The sequence below is a fragment of the Chrysoperla carnea genome, chromosome 5, assembly GCF_905475395.1.
Source record: "Chrysoperla carnea chromosome 5, inChrCarn1.1, whole genome shotgun sequence".
Taxonomy (NCBI): Eukaryota; Metazoa; Arthropoda; class Insecta; order Neuroptera; family Chrysopidae; genus Chrysoperla; species Chrysoperla carnea.
Genome location: NC_058341.1, coordinates 21,285,904 through 21,313,068, shown reverse-complemented (window position 1 = coordinate 21,313,068; position 27,165 = coordinate 21,285,904). Strand labels below are relative to the sequence as shown.

The window sequence follows — 27,165 nt, the reverse complement described above, 5'->3', positions numbered from 1 at the left end:
CCTTTTATAGAGATATTTAAAGTGCCTATAGCGTTCCAAAACAATTAATTAAAATGTAGCTACTTTTAACATTATAACCTGAACAGTTTTATGATAATTAAGAGTACGATTAATTAATTAATCATTTTTGAATATATATATATAGTATTCTTTAAGGCAGTAATTGATGATGAATTTTGTTATAACTTAATGAATGTAGACGAAAAGTAAGAATACAATTTTTCGATATCTGTCTTGGTTTTCGAAATATCAAAAGCTAAATAATTAAACAAAATTTTCAATTTTCGATATTTTGAAAATTACTCTAGATATCGAAAAATTTTATTCTTAGTTTTCGTCTTATATTGTCAAGTTAAAACATAATCCACCGACAAAATTGAAAAATATATATTTCTTATTTTTGTCCCCACTTCCGTGCTCATACATCCTTAATTAGTCGGGTTTTTTTTTTATTTTAAATTATTTATGAAGGTTTTAACTTTAATTTAAATAGTGTTTTTAAAATTTTCACTAATTAAATTTGTAGAAATCTATATGAAAACATATCATCCATCTACCGTTTTCCCATATAAAACCAATGTTAAATATGCCTACTTTTGAAGTCATTTATTCATTTAAATAATTGGAAAATCCCCATAAAATTTTCAGAATTGATTTAGATTTAGTCCAACTACATATATAAAAAATCAAGCCTTTTATCCAACGTTGCCCTGTCGCTCGTACATCCTTAATAGCATAAAATATTAGTTTCTGAGATATTAATTTTTTATTATGAACATTATTATTATTATTAATTTAGTCCTAAACAAAAAAAACATGTGTTTATTATAAAATAATTCACTTAAAACAGTAAATAAATAATTTGTTAAAAAATAGTTTGATTTCAACATTTAAATCACTTCACGCTAAACAAATTAATTGAAAGAAATATGCAATAATTACTAAAATTTCGTGTATTAGTGTAGTTTTATTAATTTTGTAATAATTTTAAAGAATTTTGAAGAATTGTGGAGTTTAGAACTAACGATAAAACATTATATAGCTACATTTATTTAATTTTGTTTAATTTTTTTGCAATAAAATAACTTTAACTTTATATTGTATTTTAATAACTTCACGACGCTTCCACCAAAATTGTAATTCAATTTCAAAACTTATTCTGCCGTCATAATTACAATGATACTAAAAAGCTCAAAATAACATACATTGATTATTTATATTGAAGTTTGAAATTTTTTTTCCCAATTCTCGTTTGAGTTCGTTTTGGACGGTTTTAAACGAATTTAGATTTAAAAAAATTAAATTAAAGAAAAATTAGTAATATATACCTACATTAATACAAAATTTTAAACATTACTTAAATCAACATTTGATGCAGATGAAGAAATTTGTTTTTATTATTTACTGTATTGATTTCGATTGCTTATCATTTGTAGCTTAATATTTTTAGTTAAATTTAATTTATAATTAATTAAATTATCAACGCTTTTATCAAATTTTATTTAATGATTTTAGATATAAATCGCAATTGATTTCTGTATAGATTTATTTACAAATAAGTTGACAGAGCGTTTTTATAAAACAGTGAATTTTTTATTTAATTTTGTGGCAAAATTTGGAAACAAATATATCGATTTAATTAACGGATAAGAGTATATAAATATCGCAAATTAATTCTATAGCTATAATAATACAAGTTAGTTAGATTTTACAAAAAACTCGCCACTTATTAAAAATATATCCCTCTTAATCAGATAAGATTTCGCTGTTTTTAAAAAAATCTATTAAATCAATTTTTACTCATTAGAAATTCATATATCTTTATTGATTTGAAATTCTTCAAAAATATCATGAAGTTATAATAATAATATCAAAAATTTTATGAAAACCATGCTAATTTAATAAAATTCATAACATTAAACTATTTAAATTGCACAAATAAAAACAATTTTAGTATATTTTCTATGTGAAATGGTTGCCGGGATGAACTGATGGAACTCGCAAATTATAGAATAATTGAAGTTCTCGAGCGAGACTCTAGTGACTATCGTCCATAAAAACTTTACAAGAACCGTGTGGTCTTCAAAATGGAAAAATGTATGAAAAATCAGTAATTTATTTGTTTTTAGACAAAATTGAAACTCATAAAATTCTCCACAAAATTTTTTTCACAATTTTCTATTCATTTTCTTCAAATTATCATATTTTAAAAACCTTCAATTTCAACTGCAAATTCTCGTGCTTTTATCTTTACTTAAATTGTATTTCTTTTTACATTTTCCTTTATCATTTCATGAAAAGAAATTCAGATAAAAAGTGATCTATTAGGGTGTTTTCAAATTGAATAGCGTGCATATTTTCCAACACTTTTTTGTAATTTTCTAAACGCGAACAAATAATTTAACTCTGTTGGAGGCCCCCTTGTTTCAATATTTATATAACTTACAAATCGGTAAAAAAATATATTTAACTTTTTTTTTTGAGATAATTATACTATGTAGCAAATAATTTTTCCATGTTGTTAAAGTAATTGATTTTTGCGATTTTTGCTCTCAAAAAAACGGTGTTCAGATAGAAAATTAATTAATTAATATATATAAGTAATAAAATTTGAAATTACAAAGAAACAAAAATTTTCTATTTTCATTTTCAAATCGTAAAAATACATTTCTAATTTTCAATTTTTTTTTTTTTTAATTTTAATTTTTTTATCTGAAAACATTCCATCTCGAAATATCAGTTTTCAAAAATATTTAAATTTTATAATTTTGAATTATCTATACAATTTTTTACAATATATTCGCTTAAATTGAAAATATCGATTAAGTTTTTTAAAAAAAAAATTTTTTCTCAGCTAAATTTAAACAACGAAGAGTCAACACCATTGCTTAAAAATCGATTCGATTATGATTCGCAAAATATTCTTCTAGCAAATATTTTGATTTTCATTAAGGTATTTCGATACCGGAAAAATGCAAATAGTACCAAAAATTTGAAATTTTATTTATCAATTAATCATCCTTTTATACGACTTTTGTGAAAAAATTATATCGATTCTCTGTACGGTTTAGGAAAAATTATATATCAAAGTGTTTTTACCAAAAAAAGGTTTTTCATTTTTGTGCACAGTTCTTAATTTTGGTATGATTTTAAAGTTTAAAACTTGAGGAATTTTGATATAGGTTTTTATGCAAATGGTAAAACATTTTTAAAGGCACTTTTTGGCTAAAAAACCAATATTTATTACAACTTCTTCATATACCATCATGTGATGTAAAAAGGGCTGTTTTTAATCATTAATTTGTCGTAAACCAACTTGAAATTCGTACAGACGGCGTATTAAATACTCATTAATTGACACACAAAGTTTTATTAGTTTTGGGTAGCACTTTCGTTGTCTTACCGAAACGCCTTAAGTATTGCATACTCCAGCTTATCTACGGATTGCTCTATTAACAATCATCAATGCCAAGTAAGTATATTTTGATCTTTGCTATAACTTCGACCCGACGGTCATTTTCAAAACTTAATCCAAAATTTATTTATACCTATTTCTAATCTTTTAGTGCTTATTTAAAAATTATTTCATTGATCACAGTAGGTACTTACCTATTTTTAGCAGCCGCAGCTCGATCCCGTTGCCTCCGATTCTTAAACCAATTCCCAACTTGTGTAGGTGTTAACCCAGTTGCTTGTGCCAATTCCCGTTTCTTCGTTGGATTCGGATACGGATCCTGTAAATACCATTCACGTAACAACGATCGCGTACGCTCTTTAAAACAATGTGTCTTTTGTTCACCATCCCAAATTGTCCGTGGTAATGGGAATTTTTTCCGTACACGATATTTATCAACCGGTCCTAACGGACGTCCACGTAGTTTTTCCGCTTCTTGATAATGTGCTTCCAACCACATTGCTTGCAGCTTCCCATGTGAATCTTTCGTAAATTTATGATGTTCTAAAATCGAATACATTTCACGATAATTACCCGAATGATAATTAACAATTGCACGTGCACGTAAAACCGCTTCACTTTTATTTAATTCTTGTATATTTGGATGTGCGACCGGTAACGACCATAAAAATCGTGCTAAACGTTCAATATCACCACTTTCCTCTAATGTTTCACAAACTGTTGCCACTTGAGACACCGTAAAATTTAATGTTGGTAATGCAAACATTATTGCAGTTTTTTTTTGTACAACACTAGAAGTTTTATTCATGTATATAATTTTAATTTTTACACTTAGAATTATTTTAAAAGACGATGGTCTTGAACCTCCGGTATATTGACCGGAAGCCAGACCATATGTAGCCATTGCAGCATAACTTTTATTGTATTTGTAATAAAATCACACTTAACACTTGTATTTCTTTGTTGTTAATTATTTTTTCTCACATAATATTTTATTAATTAATTACTTAATTTTTTTTTTTTAAGTAATGAATGATATATTAAACTATTATAACATATAAATGATTATAGGTATAACATATACCTATAATATATCAGTATATTAGTATGATATATGTATTATATATACTGATATATATACAGATATATATGTAATATATTATGATAGTAGATATCAGTATCACTAACAAACAGATTCAATACTAATAATAAATATACCAAGTATCATGATATCTACCTTCGATATGTTTCTATATACCATTATATAATATATTATATATATAGGGTGTATCAGTAACTACCTACTATGGTTATATACAGTGTAAAGTACCTCCTATTTGTAACATATTATGGGTGTGGTTTAAAATATTATGTATTATGTATTTTATGTATTGGGGGGGGGTTTTATGGATCATGTTGTATATGTTGTTATTATTATGTCTTATGTACGGTTCAAGCATATATATTATAATGGATGGTGTTCTCTTTCTATTTTTATGTTTACAGGGATATTTTTATTTCTGATGAATTGTGTATCTTTGAAAAGAGTACAAAAGTCGAAGAAATGAAACACTAAAAACAATTAAAGTTGGACAAATTTGAACAGTAAGACGAATTTGAAGAAATATATATCTTCCTTGCACCTCCACCACTTAAATTTTTTTTCGATTTATTTTACTATATCATTCTTTGCAAATATTTAGTCAAGTTTAACGTATTTTCGAGTATTTTCAAAAATTCGGTATCGTGGTTTCCACATTTATAGAATAACAACCACAAAAAATGAAAATTATGAACCAAAATTAAAGATTATCAAAATAACCAAAAAATTTGATTTTGCTCTACCACTCGCAATTTTTTCCCAATTTGGATCAATCAAGTATGTAATTCAACTAATTTTGAATCATTCTTTTCAAATATTTAACGTATAATCGATAAATTTCAAAAATGCAGTATCATAGTTTCCACATTTAGCATAAGGGCTAATATAAACGAATAACTACCACCAAAAATGAAAAATATGACCCAAAATTAGTTAGTTTCAAAAAAAATTCATTCAAATACGATAAAATTTGATCAAAATATCCAAAAAAATTGATTTTTTGAACTTTATGACGTCATAAAAATCAAAAAATTTTTATTTTGATCTACCAATCGCAAATTATATCCAATTTGGATCAATCAAATATTTTATTCCACTAATTTTGGGTCATTCTTTTCAAATATTTGGTCAAATTTAACATAGGATCGATAAATTTCAAAAATGCAGTATCATAGTTTCCACATTTAGTATAATTGCTAATATAAACGAATAACTACCACCAAAAATCAAAAATATTACCCAAAATTAGTGAGTTTCAAAAAAAAATTCATTCAAGTACGAGAAAATTTGATCAAAATATCCAAAAAAATTTATTTTTTGTACTTTATGACGTCATAAACATCAAAAAATTTTGATTTTGATCTACCAATCGCAAATTTTATCCAATTTGGATCAATCAAATATTTAATTCCACTAATTTTGAGTCATTCTTTTCAAATAATTGGTCAAAAACAGTATTTTCAACAAATGCAATCGCGATTAAAGTTTGATATATGAATAAAATAGAGAAAGAAATACATGTAAAAAATACATGAATAAAATAGAGATAATAAAAGGTTTGACCGGAGATTCAATTGTCTATAACTCGGAAAATTTTTCTCCTATAAACTTCAAATTTTCCGATAATATTTTTTATAAGTTGTAGTATCAAAAAAAATAAATAAAAACAATAAAAAAATCGATTTTTAGACCATAGTCTCCCCTTTAAAAGAATGTAATTCCAGGGCTGTATACTTACATAATTAGTAACGTATTAAAAACATTATGTACACCCATACTCATCAACAATACACATATTAACATTATATATTATTATATACTTACTTTATATATTTATTTTACTTTATATTATATACAACAGAATATAATACAATACCATCATACCCATATATTATATTACATATACAATATAATAACGCTAACATTTATATATATATGTATATAATTATAGATTACTTATATTACATATAATATTACAAATATATATTTGATACATTATTCTATTGATTACTTTTATATGATGTATGTTTTATATGGATGTATTAGATATCTACCTATGTAGGTAGATATAAATGCATATAAAAATATATAATCAAATGTAGATACCTAGATATAATAGGTACAAGTAGGTTTGTAATATAAAAGGTATCATCTTTAATTTTAATGAATAAAATAATAATATTAATAATATATTATATATATATGTATAAAGGGCACAGGCGAAGAACATGCTAAGTTACATAGAAATTGAATTGAGGATATTTGCAAATAAAGATTCCAGAAAACTCCGGAAAATGTACTTTTGTGCTAGGAAAAATCGATTAACTTACTTTTGAAATATATTTGTGAATATTGTGAAATACAAAAAAAAAATTGAAAAGAAAATTTATCCAGTTAGATGAAAATTACAAAAATACAGAAGTTACACCGGAAAAACATGGTAAATCCACAAAAGAAAGTTACACAAGTGAAAACAAACAATTGACTGAGTTAATTATTAAAATTCCGAGTATAAGAAGTGTTGAATTTCAATGCTTGTATTCTTTTTAATATATTTGAAAAGATTAAAAACACAAATTAACAGCCTTTCGGCCGCCATATGTTTTGCTTTAAGTATTTTCTAGAATGTTTGATCGTTTTTTGAGAAACTTTCACAAGACCTCTAGTTGAAGCTACCTGCAAATTTACCTATATTTTATAGTTTTGGAGAAAATGGGTAAGCAGGGATGTTTACGAAAAAATGTTTCAAACAAAAGTTGTTTATTTTTTTATAAGAAACATTTTTTGCGTTTAAGGTTTTGTTCTATCTCTAATGGCTTATGAGATAGATCCTACGGACTCAAGACCCAATTGACCTATGTTGCTCATTTACGAACTTAGCCTCACTTTTTACGTCTTGAGCACTTTATACAAATTTCATCTTGATATCTCTTTTCGTTTTTGAGTTATTCTGTTGATAGACAGACAAACGTATGAACAACCGGAAATTGACTAATTAGGTGTTTTTATGAACACCCATACCAAACTTGGGACTAAAATTAGTATTCCTTGGTATAAAAACATAGAATAGCATATAAGTTCGCATTCACCTAGAATAAATTTTTGAGTTTTTAACCCGATTGAAATTCGATTAAGCGTTTTAGGTATTGTTAGACAAAAATGGCCTCTTGATATTTTTTCATAAAGCTCACCGTTTCGAAGGTTGAACAAAATGCTAAAACTATGAAATTTTCACTTTTCCAAAATTTGCGAATAATCTTTGAACATCCTCTAACAAAATTTTGGGGAGTGATTACAGATAATTTAATTGTAAGATCTTAATTTTAAATTGTAAAAAAGACCTTATATTCGTCGTATAGCGTCAATATACTACCTTTGTAATATAAAATAAAATTTTCAGTTGAAAAACACAGAAAATGTGATTTAACATGTTTTTCTCCTGTACCCTTCACATGTCAAGATAAAGACATCATGATTATATTGTTATCATATTGACTGTTGATGTTATTATAACAAGTAAATATTTCATTGAGTCAACGATCTCAAGAAAATAATTATTTGCCTGCGCTTCAAAATGTTTCTCAAATTTCCTTTCTTTGAAACAAGAATTTAGCTATTATAATCAAGTAAACAAAGTATTAGTTTGAATAATTTAATTTACTTGGTCGAAGTATGCTTAAACCAAGTTCAAGACTTCATGTACTTAAATACATGTAACACATCGAAAATCATTTCGAAAAAACCTAGAGTTAGAAATTATTATTTTTGTTCAATAGAACAAAAATTAAATTAATTTGTCTATTTTTTTCAGCTAAACTATGCATAAAGTAGATATAGAAAGGATGGTGAAATAAGTTGTCAGATATATTTTAAATTTGTAACATAAGAATGTAAATAAGTATCTAGTTCAAATACTTAGAAAAAGAAATTTTTAATTACTACCACGTTAAGAAATATATTTGTCTTATACTAAGATGAGTAATCATTATAACTAGTACTTTTTTAAAGTGTAAGAACATATTTTCTTGTGTATTTGTAGTAATTTTTTACAGCGTAACATTGTATCAATGTGTAATAACCGACTAATGTAAATCAAATACAATGCTATTCTATTGTGATAATTTACTTTCTATTTATTTATAGGCAATTGTATTACAGATATGGTATACAAATTACATATATGAACAAAATTAAATCCTAATATTATTTTTCGAGCCTGTTCTTTCCTCTTATCCAGCACGATAAGCTTTAAAAAGAGGAGTAAATCATGGAGTTTGATAAAGAAATAGATAAAATGAAATATAAAGAAAAGAGGATATTTAATGTGTAATCATTTTCATCTGTTATAATATATATTGTGAAACTGAAATTGCTTATTTATGGATGGATACGTATAATTGTTTTTTTGTTTGTTTCAGGCTAATATAAGGAAACTTAAAAAGGATTAGGTAAAAGGGGCCTAAGTGGTGGTCACTGGTCAGGCAAAAGGGGCTAAAAGGGAAGGATGGGGAATCAAAACCCAAAAGGAAATATTATGTTATGTATAAGTAGGAATGATACAGCAAAACGGGTGAGTATCGGAGAGCTATAAATACAACTCTAATAAGGTAAGATGATACGAATGCTATCCATAAAAGGCAATAATAATAAGAAAATTACAAAAAAGTAAAAGCAAAATAAAAGATAAGGGTACAGACATCTATGATTGAACAGCCAAATTAATAAACGTCAGACTGCGAATTTAAAGAGAAATCAAACAACAACAAAAAGTGAGTAATGTCACTACTAGAGATTAGTAACTTGTTTTGACTTGTTTGTATGACTGTTTAGTTTTAGTTAAATGTTTATTTATAAAATAAAAAGTTAAAACAATTAGTTTTAGTATATAATTAATTAGAATTAAGTGTAAGTATAATAAATAATTACTTTATTATATAAATTTCATTTAATTCTTATTTATTACTACTTAAAAATCAGGTTATGTTTATTTGTATTCATTTTAGATAATCAGTAATAAAAAACGTTGATAAACGACTGATTTGATGAATTTTTAATTAAATTTAATATCTATAATGATTTTATATTCAATTTTCATAAAATACAACCTTATTTTTATGTACTTTTATAGTATCTAATCCATATAAATAATGAAGCATGTATGTATTTATTGTTTAAAAATGTATGACTAATCCTAACAATAAAAATGTTTATAAACAAAGTTCTTGACAAGAGTTTTGGAATTCGTGACGCTACAGTTTAGTTTATTATTATTAATACAGGAAACTTCAAAATAAGTACAAAGGATAACTATTAGAACTCGATATACCTACCGATTAATTCCGATTTGGGTTGAGGAATGAATCATAATTAGAATATCATTGAAAATATGATAAACTTCTTTCTAAAACTCTTCAAAATAAAAATATAAAACCACTTAAAATTATAGATATCGAGTAAAAATGTTGAAAATCTCAATCTTTTTTTCTTTTCGAAATATCGAACGTTTTTGTAAAAAATACATATTTTTAAAGTATCCAATTTTATTAATTTTTTCAAAGAATACAGATCTTATTCTTTGGTTTTATCTACAAAATCTTTGTTAACCTTTGCCTACTGTTGTGTGTTATCACGTTATCAGAGCCCTGCCATCTACTACGATTTTCATGAATCGTCAATCAGCCACCACCCTACTTTTTCCCTCCAAAACTTATCTGCTCAACATTGCATTCTTGCGGAGATTATTTTTCATTAATCGTGTTTGTGTTTAGTTACAACACAATCCGAGAGCAACGCATCACGAGTAAGTACCTCCATGTTTCTTACTCAAAAATTTCTCTTGCTCAAAATTTTTATTATTAATATTAATAGATTTATTTGCGATCCCGTGTGTTTGAAATAATGTTAATTTTAAATAATGCATTTTTATTTTATGAAACCCCAAAAATAATATCCAAATAGAAATACCTTAAATTAATATTTTTTTGAGGCAAAGAAATGTGTAGTCTAATTATAATACTCAAATAAAACATGGTGGTCCAAGCTATAACAGTAAGACTTCATCAAAAAGTATTTCTCAATACACTTATAGCCGGAAAAGCGTCTTTCCGGTACAGTGTGTAGAAATTTTGGAAGAAAAAGTATATTTTTATGAATATTGCAAAAACACCTGCTTAAAATTAAATTTGACAGTATACGCTAAGGATCTTTCATAATTTAAGGCTTATAATGATAAATTATGAAAAATAGCAGTAGAGATATTGATGTTTCGAGCAAAATAATCTCTAGCGCCCCTGACTTTATTGTAAATACAATAACATTATGCTATGCCCCATACTTAGGGCATTGTGTGACAAATTAATCATTTTTCTAAGCTCAGCTTTGGTAATATTCACAGTAATATCCTTTTTTGTAAAATTTAATCATCCTGTATCTAGAAAAGGAGGCTTTTCAGGCTAAAAGTGTATTCGGAAATCGTCATTGTTTTACCGTCATTTTATCGTGATCGATGATTGTTGGTATATACTATATAACTATATAAGGCAATATTTTATGCAAGTTGTAAATGTTTACAAAAATACTTAAATTTTTATTAAGGTAGTATCGAAGGTCACAGTTAACTACTATTTTTTTTTATTTCTTAAAAATAACTATTTGGTCTAACTTATAAGTTATAAACATTCATTATGAGAAAAATTATATAATTACTGGAAAGAAAAAATAATTATTGCTGATTTGACTAGAGTGTTATGATTTCGATACTGCCATACTACCTTAACTTCCAATTTCATTAGTTTTATGAAGTTTCATCTGCAAGACCTTTGTTAACCTTTGATTGTGTCGTCACTTATCATAAATCTTTCTCCCACCACCATTTTCATGAATCAATCAGCCACCTCCCTACATTTTCCCTCCAAAATGTAATGCTCAAATCAATATTGTATTGTTGATCTTACCCGCCATCTACTAAGGTTTTCATGAATCAATCAACCCCCCTCCCTCAATTTTCCCTCCAAAATTTATCTGCACAATGCATTCTTCTTTATTTGTGTTTAGTTCCTACACAAACGTAGACAAAGAAGGGCACTTAACAAGTGAATATCAAGAGTAAGTAAGTCCATTTTTCTACTTGAAAATTTCCCGCGCTTACAAACGTAACAGTTATCTGATTCTATTTTCCTGAAATAATTACCACCAGGCGATACTAAGTTATCAACAGATTTCCCAGAAGGTTTTTTTCTCTCCGCCTATTTCTTGGAGTGAGCAAGGGAAGTTTTTTCGGTTTTAATGATTAGTGCAGGTCCTTGGATATCTACTTGACAGATTTGGATAACACACAGAGAAAAAAGTTTTGGGCATTAAAACTTTTACGCATCAAAAATATTTGAAATAGGCCTTTTTAAGTTATGAAAGCAAATATATAACGAGCAGTTTACCGTAGAGCGATATACATCCAAAATAGGTGGCATATGAATCCCTACAATTCTTATCTATTTGAAAATTGAATATGAGTTTAGTATTTTTCAGTTTTAAAATTAACAAATATATGATCAGGTTTTTAAGCGAAATTCCGTATATTGCATTGTCAGAATCCTAACGGAACACCCCGCTTATAGGTCGTAAGATTTTTAAAAAATAAATGAACATTTTCAATTAATATTTTAAAGATGGGTACATCGAAATTTTATTTTCTCAATCACAGAGAGCTATTCAAATTAAGGTGAGCATTTCTATGGACTGTATTATGCACAATAAAAATATTTAGCTAAACAAATTATATATAAAAAGCTAGACCGGTTTTCATGTAGCATGCTTATTCTTCATTGCCAAAGAAATGGAAACCAGTCTAGCTAATTATTTATAAAAAAATTTGTTACCTAAATATTTTTATTGTGGGTCCAGAAATAAATAATTTTTAACAAAATGCATAGACAGTTGGTTAAATTATAACGTCACGGATATCATACTCTTTCCAAGAGCTCGAAATAAATATTTTTTTAGATTATTTTTGAAGTGCATTATTAATAATATTATCTAATCTGAATCTATTGACCATCATGAACTATTTTAGAATATTATTGATTTTATTCCATTGTTTTAGAGTAATTAAAAACGAAACCTGTATGAACAATGGATAGCTTTAGAAAATATTTATTAAACAAAAATCATGATGAGCTAGTAAATAATTTACATATGGAAGTATTAGTGGATCCTTTATATGAACAAAATGTTATAACTAGGCAAGATATAAGTAATATACGTTTACAAGTAAGTAAGAATATAGTTAGTTATACAAGGTGGTGCAAAAGTATTTAACTTATTTTTAATTTGAAAAAATTGTTTGTCTTGGAAAGTTGTGAATCGACAACATACTGTTTCCTTTTCCCACTGCTTCCTCCCCGAATCAAATTGTTGGTCCTGTGTTAATTGAATTTAAATTTTAGAAAGGAGAACCACAACAAATCCATTATTTATTGGAAATAATAAAAAATACAAATGATAATGAAAAATATGATACATTTTGTAATATATTAAAAGAGAATTATGATTGGTTAGCAAGTCAACTAATAATCAATGTAAATGATGTAGAACAACAAATTGAATTAACAAATGTAAATAGACAATCGTATGAAGATGCCTTAATACGTGGTAACATACCAAAAAAACCTAAATATTATATAGAACGTGTTCAATATGTAAGTATGAAAGCTTTTATTTTCTAATTTCATTGTCATTCAGTTTAAAAATCAATTCTTTATATTAGTACTTATTACTTAAGAATATCAATCATGATTCTTTGGCTATCACTCTCAATTCTTAATCGATTTAAATATAATTTTCTTGAAACTCTATTTTTGGATCTAGATACAGAGCGAATATCTCCCCGTTCCTGAAAACTAACATTCTTGAAACAAATTTTCTTTGAACTAAATTTAATGGCATTGTAAAACAGTCTTTATCGTTTAAAATCGTAAAAACAAATTCTATTGACACCTCCAATGACCAGTTAAGCGGTTAAAGTACTAACACGCCCGTGTTCAAAAGAACACGCCCGAAAATAGTATGGCATTATAAAACAGTCTTTATCCATTAAAATCGTATAAACAAATTCTATTGACCCCCCCCCCCCCCCACCAATGACCAGTTAAGCGGTTAAAGTACTAAATTTCAATTTTTAAAAGTAATCAATGTATATAAAAAGTTGCTCAGCCCAATCTAAACTCGACCTAAATTATTTCGATCGTAAGTTATATCGATTCGAATTACCTTGGGTCCAGTTTTACTTAGTTGGGTTGTTTCTGATAATTGAGTACACTCGAATTAGATTTATACAGTGATTATTTTTGAAAATCGTAAATTACTAAATATTTTAACCAAATTTTATGCTCTAACTGTAACATGTACAACAGAACCTTACGTTTAATTCGTGCATGGCACACACTTGACCCATTTTTGTCTCTCTACATTAAAGTTCTCGACTTTTGAGTCTTCTCAGTTGACCGGTTTCCAAAAATTGGAGTAAGCAAGGCTCACTCATATTTTAGATCGAACACTTTGAGATATTTCTTTTCGAAAACGAAAAGTCAGGCTATGAAAAACATATTAAATTGGAGAGGGAAAACAAAACTCTTTAAAAAAAAAAAGCATAACAGTTTTCATAAAATTTGTGTGACACTTGCCTTGCGTCAGAATAAAAATTGATTTTTTTTCTTCAGTATATTGAAATAGTGCAACTTCAAGTTCACTTGTTTAAAATGAGTTCTGATAGAATCCAAAAGAACACAATTGAAAATAGTGGTTTTATTTTTGCGAAGTGTATAAACTATAATTTTAATTTCTAGATAAATGAAATAAAAAATAAATTAAAAGTAACAAAAAAAGGAGAATACATAACTATAAATGGTATGACATGTATTGGTAAAACATGTTTAGCACTAGGTATACTCCGTGACGATGAACAATTTATAAAACAATATTTCAACAATCATATTTATTGGATAACATTCAATGATTCAATGGCTGATTATGATATTATAAATCTATTACTACTATTATATCAAACAATAACCAAACAGACTTCATTAAATATTAATATGAATCTTAATAGACGTGAATCAATAAATATATCGGAAACAATAAAAAAAATACGGCAACATTTACGTTTAGAACTATTAAAAGATGATCTACGTGAGACGCTACTGGTATTAGATAATGTTTATAAACATGAAATTATTGAAATATTTGATTTAGAATGTAAAATATTGATTACGACACGGGATAAAACATTTATGAATACGATTAAGAATAATACGTTTATTGAAATTAATACTGGATTTAATGAACATGAAACGTTACAATTGTTTAGTACATCGTTATCGATAGAGATTAAAGAATTACCGATCGAAGCAAATAAAATACATGAGTTGTGTAAAGGTAAGTTTATTAATTTTAAGAAACTGAAGCATGGTTAAGATAAAGTTAAGAAATTCGAGATGGTTCAAGAATTGACCGTACTGAAACCTTCCTGATAAGGGTGTTCCGATAACCAAGTCGCCTTCAGATTGAAGTCTCTCTCACTATTACCATCATAATACTCAGTATTTTTTTGTCCTGTTTTGTCCTTGGTATTCGGATGAACGTTCAATTTCCACATTAAGTTAAATTTCAATTTTTCCCCAATTTCCTAGATCAATCTTTGTATTATATAAATAAATATTTCGACTACCATGTAGTCATCATCAGTATGAATTAGCTAATCGTAATCTCTTATAGTGTTATTTATTGCTAATTTGGTGATAGCTTGCAGAAGAAAGAACAGGATATTTTCCGAAATAACGCCTCGGTCTCAAAAAAAAAGTAAAATTTTCGGTCTCGTCTCTAAAATGCGAGATGAGACTATACCGAAACCAGCCTCGGTATCGTGCGCTGCTCTACTTATGACTATGAGTTTTACGGTGTCCAGAAGTAAGAGAATGATTGATTGTTGACTTTAATTTTGATCTTGTCATTCAAATAGCATCATATGCTCTTCCTAATGACTGATTTTAAAACTTGTTAAGATTCGTTCCATGGTCCATTTATAAACTCTGATAGAGTTCAAGTTTTTTTTTCTACAACTTTCCTTTCCTCTTATGAGACAGAAATGCTTCCTTTAAATATAATTTTCAGTAACCAGGGAAAAACGGTCTACTTATTAACTAATAAATTTTCGCATATACTCCTTTTTTGCTATACAAGTGCTGACTTATCGGCCAAAATTAGTGGATTCTACCCTAAATTAAGAGACTTGATATTAAACATAGACCAGCAATATAGATCTCCTACCGATTATAAAATAATTGTCGAATGTCTAATAAATTCGTTTTAAAATTTATTTTTTCTAGGTTCACCATTATTAATACAATTCTTATCGACACATTTGGAACATTATAAACTTAGTTATAATAAAAATAACGTTAAGTGGAATGAATTATTAAATAAATTAAAATATAATAATAAAAATAATAGTACAACATCGATAACTACAAAAACGTTGTTTGATGAATATAACACAATTATGAATGAATCAATCAGGATGTGTATTGATACATTAGATCAACGATTACATCAGTTGTATCGGAAGTTAGCTGTCTTTGACCAAGATGTTAATATCATGCCAAATACATTAAAAGTAAGTATTACATTATGATCTTTTAAAAACTTACGGAAGAGGGGATGTAAAATGCAACCATCTATGAAACGCATTTCCACTGACTAGTTAGTTGATCAAGCTACAGAAGAGTTAGGAAAATTTTTCAAAACCGTAAGTGAAATCTGCGAACACAAACTTAACGCTCGAATGTACAGACTGATTCAGTTGAAGATTTTTTTTCTACACCCCGTACATCGATTTGTTTCTGACACATATATAGGATTGATTTTTGAATTATCGCAATATTTTATCAAATTTTGTTGGACTCTTTCACTACAAAATCACTAATTTCTATGAAAACTTGCGCTCAACTTTTTAAATCATACTCTTCAATTTTGACGAAAACGCAATGACGGACAGGACGACAAAAATTCACTCGAAGCACTCAATATTTGCAATGAAGATGCGTTTTTAAATATCTAACAAATGCTTCGCGTTATGGCATCTTTGCCTGTAATAACAGCCACGAATGAACGCTCCTTTTCAACCTTGCGTCGTGTCAAAACATACCTCAGATCGGCAATGTCTGAAGATTGCACAGAGTTTTAAAAAAGTTTTATTGAAAAATAGTGACTGAATATCACATTTTGACATAATAAAATGCTCTCTTACTCGAAAAAAGAATTTGTTGTTTTTATTGACTTTATGACCTAACAAGATGGACAAAAGTTTGAACCCCTTTCCGTTTGTGTGATTCCTGCGCACGGCCCTGTATCTCTATAACGTTTATAAATTTTCTATCGGAATTTCTCCTATAACGGATAGGGACTCACGGGAGCTGTAGATGCCAATCCTTGGCTATGTTTTAAACTTCAATTTTCAGTGTAAATGTGTAAACGTGGTTTTTCCCTCCAATAAACTGCTAACTGTCACACGGTCTTATTTTTTCATTACCAATATACAAGAGCGCACAAATGGTTTAAAGTTCAAATATTACGTTGATTTTTAGACACCTTTTAGTAAGCGATATAAGAACAGGCGAGTCAGTATTGGCCATATTATGATCAGAAAGGGTTTTCATTAGGCATAAATTGTAATTAAGTGATATATAATCTTTCTTTTGTAGTTATTATGGGATCTAAAATCAGATTTTGATATCGAAGATATAATGTTAAAATTAAACAACAAATCATTAATAATAATATATTTTAATGTTGAATTAAATAAATACATCTACGGTATCCATGATGTTCTATTAAAATATTTAAAATTAAATTATGATAAACCAGAATTAATTAATTTACATAAAACATTAATTAACAAATATTTACAAAATCATAATAATAACAAACAAAACTTACAATATTATGAATTACCAAACGATAATTACATTTACACATATATCGGTTATCATTTATATGAAAGTGAATTATTTAATGAATTTAATAAAATTTATTTTAATTTATTATTTATTCAATCAAAAATCCATAATACAAATGGTTCATTTGATATATTATGTGATTATAAAAAATATTATGAATATATAATTAAAAATACAGATATTAATAAATATAAGGAATATTTATTATTTATTAAAACATATGGACAATTTATATTTAAATATAAATATGTATCAATTATACAATATATTTTAAATTTAACGTATCAAACAGAATTTTTATACATGGATGCTATCAAACTTATTCAATCTGATTTTAATTTATATTTTATTATTAAACAAACGAATTTAAATAGTAAATTAGTTAATAATAATAATAATAATATGATTGAAAATAATCAATTAAAATATAAATCAAGTATATCAATGAATATGAATGATAAAATTAGTGTTGTATGTTATACGCATGATATAAATCTTATTTTGATTGGATTTCAAAATGGTCAAATATCGGTAAGTGTTTTATATGTTTTATACAGGATGTGCTATTTTTTATGTCGGTATGCAAAAATTGAATAACTTTTGACATCTGTCAAACAATTTTATTGATTAGATATGTTTTTAACCGACTTCAAACAAAAACGGAGGAGGTTATCAATTCGGCTGTATTTTTTTAGTTTTTATGTTTGTTACCTCAGAACTTTCGACTGGGTGAACCGATTTTGATGATTCTTTATCTAATTGAAAGTTGGTGCTTCCCGTGTGATCCCATTTCATTTTAGTCCAGTTCTGACAACGGCATCCATGAGAAAACCACAAAAGTCTTATGATGATGTGACACGTATGATGTCACAAGTGTGAGTATCTACCCCTTTTTGTTTAATTAGGAATTTTAAACGTTCATCAATGGTTCACTAAACCTCATTTTTAGAAGCAAATTTTGGTAACCGGCGAGACCCATTTCACATTCTCTGTCGCATTTGGGTAACAGAGAATCCACACGAAATCCGTTAAACGTCATTATATTCCCAATAAGTGACCATTTAAGCTAAAAGGCAGCAAAAAGGGCACATTTTGTTTTGGTCAATAGAAGCGGCCCCTTGATTGATGTTGTATTCAAATTGCAAAGAACCAAATTGAATAAAAATACCTCGTATACAGAAATCGGTTGTTTTTTTTCAAAGTTATTCAATTTTTAACCGACATAAAATATGACGCAGTCCCTATCGTCATGTATTTTATCAATTTAATCTTTTTTTTTTTTAGTTATATAAAAATAATAAATGTATTTATAAATGGAAAAATGCTCATCAATCATCAATTAAATCAATTTATATGTGTCCGTGTAATTATTTTCAATTTTTATCTTTATGTGAGAATGGAATTTTAAAATTATGGACATTTGAAAATATATTAAATCATTTTAATGATGGTAAGTAAAAACATTGATTATATTGATACTAGAGTAGATATAAAATATTCGGTATTCGGACGAATATTACGTACTAGCATATCTCAGGAAAATAATTTCGATTATCTACGACTATGATGTAGTCGAAATACGTATGCACAATACAAAAAATTGATATAGACATGACCTAGGGCTCTTCTTATCATTAATTATCTCTGATAAATGAAAATATATTTTTTCAACATACTGTTTATTCTATGTGAGGTGGTCACTAAAAATCATTGATTTAGACTCCTTAATTTTATCAAATTTGGACCAGAGATATTCAGTGAAATTTAAGTGCATACAATTTTTCTACTAAACAGGATAAGAGTAAAAGACTTGAGTCCTCTTCAGCACCGGATCTAACTTTTTAGTAATCTAAATTTCCTATTTTATATTGGTTTTAGATTCGGAGACGGGTTCTTATCCATCATTATATGTGACTTCCTCTAATACTATTTTCTTATATTTGGTACTGTGTCTGAACGGCAGCAGATCCTTGAGAGCGTGGAAGCTACACAAAGACACCGAACTCAAGCGAGAGAATTGACAAAATTTATCAACGTAAGGGCACTCGCTTCATTATTCCGGTGCAAAAGAAACACTACTAACATCTTATTTGTGACAGCCATTTGTTTAGATGAGTTCGGTCTCCTTTTGTAGCCTCCATGCTTAAGAGATTCACTTCCTAACAGCATTTACCAATTTTGATCTAGTAGTTTTGTAATGTAATGGCTTGAGCGTGGCCTTGACTCTTTGATTATATATTCAATAATTTTGTTACAGATAATGATAGATCACCATCACCAAGTATAAGACAACCAAATTGGAACGATCTACATAATTTATCATCATCATCTTCTTCACTATCATTATCACTATCCGATAATACATGTTTATTAACATACAACAATCATATAATCAGTGATAATCAAATAATAATTACATGTTTATCAATATCAAATAACAACGAATACCTATTAATGGGTTCTGATAACGGACATGTTATCTTATATACACCTACAACAAATTACGAATACAAATATATTGAAAATGCACTTACAACAACAACAAACGATAAACAATTAAAAATCAATAGTTGTTGCATATCAACGGACAATAATTTAATAATTTACACATGTGTAACATCGATTTTCATATGTGAATTAAAAACAACCAATCATATAATGACTTTAAATCATCATGATTCTAATATAATGTTTATTGATTTTATTGAGAATGTTCATAATGTTAATAATCATATAAATTTAATTGTTTTAAGTGAATCGAAAATATCTATACATGAGTGGAGTTTTATTAATAAACAACAATCACAACAACAATTAAATCATTTAACATCGACTAGTACAACGGATGGTGCTGCATTCATGAATGATCACATGATTATGGATTATATTGATATTAATTCAATTAAAGAACATGTATTATCATTAAATAGTAATGATAGTAAATATATAAATGGTGTATTAACATTAGATTGTTTATATTTTATTACGTTGGATTCGAATAATCAAATACAAGTATGGAATTTGGTTAATCAACAGATTATTGATCAGTTTAATGGTTATAATTGGTAAGATTTTATCTATTATTACTTGATCTTCTAGGCCAAATTTACAAATACAAATAAATTTGAACTGACAATATCATTCCCAACAAAATGAAAAATTTTGTTAAAGACTCTAGCGCTCAACGTTTTGAGCCACACTCTTCAATTTCTCACGGTGATTTCCGTGACATCTGGGTCAACGAAGCTAAACTTTGACAAAAACTCATTGCCTGGCAGGACTTTAAAAATTCACTCGAAGCACTTTATATATACAATGAAGATATTTTTTGTTTCTAAATGTCTACCAAATTCTTCGCAGTTTTACCTGTGACAACAGTGATCAATGAATAGTCCTTTTCAACGACTCTGAAGATCGGCTAAACAGTTTAGCCACGCTTGATATATATCAAGCTTGATATACATCACGGAAGAGAGATCGAAAAGTTTTTCTGTACCTCGCAGAATAGTGACTGATTATCACATTTTGACATGATAAAATGTTTTCTTATTCGTAAAAATAGTTAATAATTACCGAACGTTATGAACAAAAGTTTGAAACCTTGGATGATTGCTGCGCACGGGCCTGCTTTCATAAGATAGGAAATAAATCTGCCATCAATTCATTTCTACCATCGAAATTCCAATAATTTTTTCGATAAGATAAGATTAAAATTAAATTTTTTGTTTTTTTGTTTTAGTAAAATAACATCCATTGATAGTTTTTTAACATTAAACAACGATACAAATACCAATCAATACACATTACTATCAATATACGACGATAATTGCATAAAACAAACAATTTTAAATATAAACACCCCAAATAATATAAATAATATCAACAATAACAACAATATATTAACAACAACAATAAAATTAAGTGATTTATTTGTATGTAACAATTATTATCAACAAAATCAACATTATCAATTATTAATTGTTGATATCGATTATATAAATATATATTTATATAATATCAATAATAACACAATAAATAAATTAAATATTATTAATAATAATATAATAACTAATATATTAATGAATGATAATAATGTAATAATTGGCTATAAAGATGGTTTAATTATTGAATATAATTTATATGATAATAAATATTATAAAATTTTGAAAATATCAACCGATAAAAATGAAACAATTAAATATATTGAATATTTAAATCAAGATTTATTAATTGTATCAAATACAACTGGTTCATTAATGTTACGTAATTGTAAATTAAATTGTAATTATAAATTAATTGAACAACAATTTAAAGCACGTATACCATCAATTATAATAAAAAGTTATTATTTCGAAAATTTAAATAAATTTATATCAATTACAAATGATGGTATTATTAAATTATGGAAAATTGATTTTAATTCAATTGATTTTGAAGATGTTTTATTAAATACATCAACAAATCAAAATAAATTATTAATAAATAAACAAATTATAACAACAAGTTTATCGATGTTTACAAAACAATTAGCATTATTGTATACAACAAATGAATTAATTATTTATCAATTAATTATTAATGATGCGAATGAAATATTTATAAATACAGTGGATGCACCGCAATGTAAGAAATTTGATATGGAATTAACAACGTGTACATTTGTTCCGAATAATTATTTGTTAATTATTGGACAATCGGATGGTCATATTATTGTAAGTATTAATAAAGTTGATGATCTCTATGTAATAATAATTTTACATAAGGAGGATACCGTAAATGGGCCACTATCACCTAAACCGAGGGGTCCTTTGTGACCCCCTTGAGAACATTCTGTCACCCGAAGACGAGACGTCTCCGGCTAAGAGAAGCTATTTTAAGCAGATGAAGCTATAGGATTTTGTCGAGATCAGACGCTACACCGAAAACCTACAGCTTCTGTGTCGAGATTTATCCCAGGATTGATGAATCCAAAGTTATTATAAAATAATTTTATCAATTGGCAAATAATTAACGAAATTGACCAAATTTTGTTTCTCTGGGTTTTTGGGGTCACTAATCACGAATATGATGTTAAAAAGATTCCTCCATACACTTGGAGACCAGAACAACCTGCTTGTATACCTCATTCCCAGGATCACCTCTAAATTGTTATAAAATGCATCCAAATTGTTAACCGGGAGATTTTGAGGTCGCTGATTACATAAAAAATGTCTAAAATATTGCTCACAGAGCTCATCTCCAGGACTTTTCTGAAAATTTGTCACGAAATGCATACAAAATCGGTACTCGGACGTTTTCAAGGCCATAGTTCACGAACACAAACTTTGAGAAAAATTCTGAAAATGAGTCCAATACAATTTCAAGCCACCTTTTGTCCTCATTTAAATGTTCCTAGCCCCTATTATTTTATAAGCAAGAATTAAATAATAATCTACTAATAATTTTTAAATATTAATTTCAGTTATGGAACAGTTTAATTGGTTGTGAAATACATACAATAAAAGGAGTATCTAAATCACAAATCAATCAAATATATTTATCACCGTCAATACAAACATCAACAATTAATAATAATAATAATAATAATAATTTATTATTAAATAATAAAGAATCCTTTATAATGGTTAGTGTTAGCGATCATATTACATTTTATGATCTTAATTTTATATTAAAACAGCATAAAAGTAAACAAGAACAGCAACATTATAATTCAAACAAAATAACAGCATTACAAAAATTACAATTAAATCAAAAGTAAGTTTTATTTATTTTAGATATTATGACTGTAAAATAGTGACAGATTTAGGTGACTCATTTTCTTGCTTTTACTTCGGGCAGGGCTGAAACGTATCCCTATGTATCTACTTGCATACTTCTAAAACTCAGAAAATTGAACTATTTCTTTTGAAAATCATATCCTTATTTCAACGCTTTTAACATACATTATGCCTATCGTTTTCCGATGCTAGCTTCTATTCCGTACTAGTTCACTGAATAAATAAATCGTAGGTGTTTCGAAAAATGAGAAACGAATGGTAAAGTTATTTAAGCTATAATTTTAAATTTGCATTTTATTTTTAGCGCACAAAAACTTCTAAATACTTCAACATCTTTACAAAGTATTACAAACATGAATACAACGACAACAAGTACAAATAAAATAAATATTGATTATTGGTTAAAATTGTTAAATAAAAAAGAATTATTAGGTTGTATAAAATTAAATGGTGCTTATGCAACAAATATTGTACCAAATCATGATTTCACATCATTTACAACGGTTGATAATTGTGGTCATATTTATATTTTTGATGTTTTTAATTTATAAAATTATTAATTGTAAAATTGTTCACAAGATTGTAATTGCCATCATGATTTTACATAATTTAAAACAGTTTTGTGGTCATATTTACACTTTTTATGTTTTTAATTTATAATACTATTGATAGTAAAGTTGTCTTCGAGGTTGTATTACCATATCACTTACTTTGATATTTAAGTGAAATGTCCTACCAATATTGTAATTGACGTTCAGATTCAAAACGTCAAAGATCGTGAATTAAATCTCCAAGATGTACATCATGTCTTCGTGTAAGCGATTAATGACAAAAACAAGTTATTAATTATCATTTTTATTTAAATTTGTTACATGACAACACAACACACTTTATTTAATTTAAAGATAGTTATTTTCTTAACATCACGCATATTCTATTGGCATTTCAGCAATCTAATATTAAAGTATAAAGATCTATGTATTACATATAGTATTTAAATATAAGGTGGTGTAAAAGTAATCATCTTAATATAAAAGATCTTCGTCGCTCATAATTAGTTCAATTAAAAATTATTTCACTTTCTTTCATTCAACTGAAAATTAGTTCCGTCCTATTGCACAGGGGAATAAAATTTAAACAAAACGGACCACAAATAAGTTTATATTCTTTGATTCGGATTCTTTTATTTTGATATATATAATCTTTTTCGAATCGCTGAAAACGAATCGGGATCAACGATCGTTGTAAACGTTATTTGATATGTACAGCATTAATATACTTAATCGAGTAAATGGTCTGGAACCGATCTCATTCTGTTACCGTCTCAGGCTGAGTCTATCGTTACTAGGTGAGCCGTTCAAAGCCATAGCTTTTGCACACATGATCTCTATTTCTCAAAAATAAAGACTCGATTATCTCATTCTTTTTTGAGGGTTCTATAGATTTTTATTCAAGCTAATTTTAAAACAGACTCACATTAACAGATAAATAAATAGATAAACATAACCACTTAGAAATATAACCAGAGAAACTGCCAATAAGATGATTACTTTGTACCATCTTGTAAATTTATTAAAAAATTATTTATTTAAATAATTAATAAAGGGTGGTCACGTAAGAGTTATACATTTTTAAATTGTATTAAAAACAAAACGATATGAGATATCAATATTTTTTATATTTATACTTAAAAATAATTTCATGTAAATGAACGCCTCTTCGAAGTAAAAACAAGGTTAATTTCATTTTTAAATATAACATCCACTTACACATCCATACCACAAACATTTATATTTACAAAATTAAAAAGAAATCATATTGATATCTCATCCTGTTTGATTTTATTTCAAATTAAAAATACATAAACCGAATTTGATCACCCTAAATAATGCATTGTAGACCAATATCAAATTCAAAGTACCAAACTTAGTATTTTTATCGTTTAATACTTCGCGCGTGAATAATTTACTTCAAAGAATGTAGAAACATTGTCTGTGAAGTACTTACCACATTTTTATTTATATCAAAGTCCTCCGATATGATCCTCCGATTATAAATAGATTCAAATTACAAACTATAAAAAAATAATACTTTTTAAAAAATGTTAATAAAATTAAAAATATAATTTTTTTAATATTATAATAATATTAATCCATAATAACTATGCGTAGAAGAAATACGAATATAGAAGTTAGAACTTCGGAACCTGTTTGCAATGTCTTATAAATGGTGCAATTAGTATTTTATTTAATTTGAATTTAATGAAGTCCGTCCACAAAATTTTATTTTTACTTACAAAAATGATTTTTTTTCGATATTTTTATATTAAAATAAGAAATTTGATGAAGAAAGAAGTTTTCTGGCGTTCTCCCTCTTATTTTTCATTATTATTAAAGGCGATATTTATATTAAATTTTATTTTTTTGTTATTTTAAAAATTATTTGATTTCAAACACTAAAAACTTTTTATAAGCGTAAAATTTAAATGCAAAAATGGACAGCCTAATTATATTCAAAATAAAATAAAATAATACTTAAACAAAAAGAACGGTGTCTAGTCCGAAAAATGGATCATGATTCCGATCTAAACGCTATTCATGCAATTGTTGCGAATCTTTCAAAAAAAAAAAACCCCGATATAATCCTAGTCTGATAATTTTCATTCTCTTTTATCTGCGAGATATAACAATTGGATTTTTTTTCATCTAATCGTCATTTTTAATACAAAACTTGGAAGCGCTTGATCAAGTAAATTTGCTGTGAATATGTAACAAATTTTTATTATTTATCGTGTCTTTTCAAAGTAATTTAAATAGAAATTATCGGACTAGGCTGGAGTTGTTGTTCGAAAGAATTATGACAATAGCGTTCAGATTGGGATCACAAGACATTTTTTCGAGGTATATACTGGTCTAAAATAACTGATGACTGATAAATCAGTGATCGTGATTCTATAATTGTGATAAATAAATTGTAATTGTGCCTTGTTTTTTTTATATAAATACGTACAATCAGTAATAAATGTGTCAAATATATACATAATTAATGATTCATTCAATCAAACATATATTTATATTTTAAATATTTTATACAATGGATGTGTTTTACCGATACGAGCGTTTAGTAAATTATCGGCCAAGACCATTTTACCCTGTCGTGCTCTCTTATCGGCCAAACGCAGCCAATAGATCATATTTTATTCACATACATCGATATAGTTTTTTAATTTTTTAATGAATACCTCAATAATTGTTTTCAATTTTTTAATTTTTTTTATAAATACCTACTATATACTGCCATATTCAATACACTTTACCATGAATCTATCTACTGTATTATGTTCAAACTATTTTTAATATCCTGAGGGCGTTAATTTAAGAGTATTCTGCGACTGATATTTTGAGACGAAGGCCAAACAACAATACTGCCATAAAAATTTAAGAATTTCATATATACGATTGAAGAAATCAAATTATCGGGATTTTCAATATGTCCCAGTTGATTGCTCCATGCATGAGTTTTCTTTCAGGAAGTTATCATAGTAACGACACACTATTAAGATAATTGAATGGATGGACATATAAGTGTATGGATTTATATATATTTTACATTTAAAAAATATTATTTATGCAATTTCGTTTCTTATTTTCACAATTTATAATGCAGCAAATTAAATTAATTGTTGTTCTTCAATAATTTTAATTTGTCATTGGTAAGATAACAGCGCTGCGGTCGGTTTATCAGGCGTATAAAATTACATGACGTTACAAAGAATTTTAGTATTAAAATATAGTTTGAATATAATATGTATATAATTATGTTCTATATTTTATCTATATAATATCTGATGATCTTCGTATT

At 26.9% G+C, this 27,165-nt stretch overlaps 2 protein-coding genes across 2 annotated transcripts in view; one reads left to right on the top strand and one right to left on the bottom strand.

Annotated features, from left to right (window-relative positions):
- LOC123301047 (homeobox protein SIX6) overlaps positions 1-4,185 on the bottom strand; it is a 34,005-nt gene extending 29,820 nt beyond the window's left edge. The window contains exon 1 of the mRNA XM_044883774.1: positions 3,610-4,185. Within this exon, the coding sequence (XP_044739709.1) occupies positions 3,610-4,181 (572 nt within the window). The 5' untranslated portion in view covers positions 4,182-4,185. The remainder of the gene's footprint in view (positions 1-3,609) is intronic.
- An 8,522-nt stretch (positions 4,186-12,707) lies between these two features.
- On the top strand, positions 12,708-24,122 carry LOC123301045 (apoptotic protease-activating factor 1-like). Its single transcript, XM_044883773.1, has 14 exons — positions 12,708-12,782; positions 13,055-13,210; positions 14,357-14,948; positions 15,899-15,952; positions 16,109-16,185; positions 17,273-18,058; positions 19,322-19,328; positions 19,785-19,985; positions 21,749-21,844; positions 22,136-22,239; positions 22,989-23,071; positions 23,609-23,676; positions 23,737-23,807; positions 24,063-24,122. The coding sequence occupies exons 1-14, from the start codon at positions 12,708-12,710 to the stop codon at positions 24,120-24,122; spliced, it is 2,430 nt and encodes an 809-aa protein (XP_044739708.1).
- Positions 24,123-27,165: the final 3,043 nt, after the last annotated feature.

Coding starts and splice junctions, on each gene's coding strand:
- LOC123301045 (XM_044883773.1), top strand. CDS start 12,708: ATGGAAGTATTAGTGGATCCTTTATATGAACAAAATGTTATAACTAGG. Junction 12,783..13,054: donor TAAGTAATATACGTTTACAA/GTAAGTAAGAAT, acceptor ATATTAAAAGAG/AATTATGATTGGTTAGCAAG. Junction 13,211..14,356: donor ATATAGAACGTGTTCAATAT/GTAAGTATGAAA, acceptor TTTAATTTCTAG/ATAAATGAAATAAAAAATAA.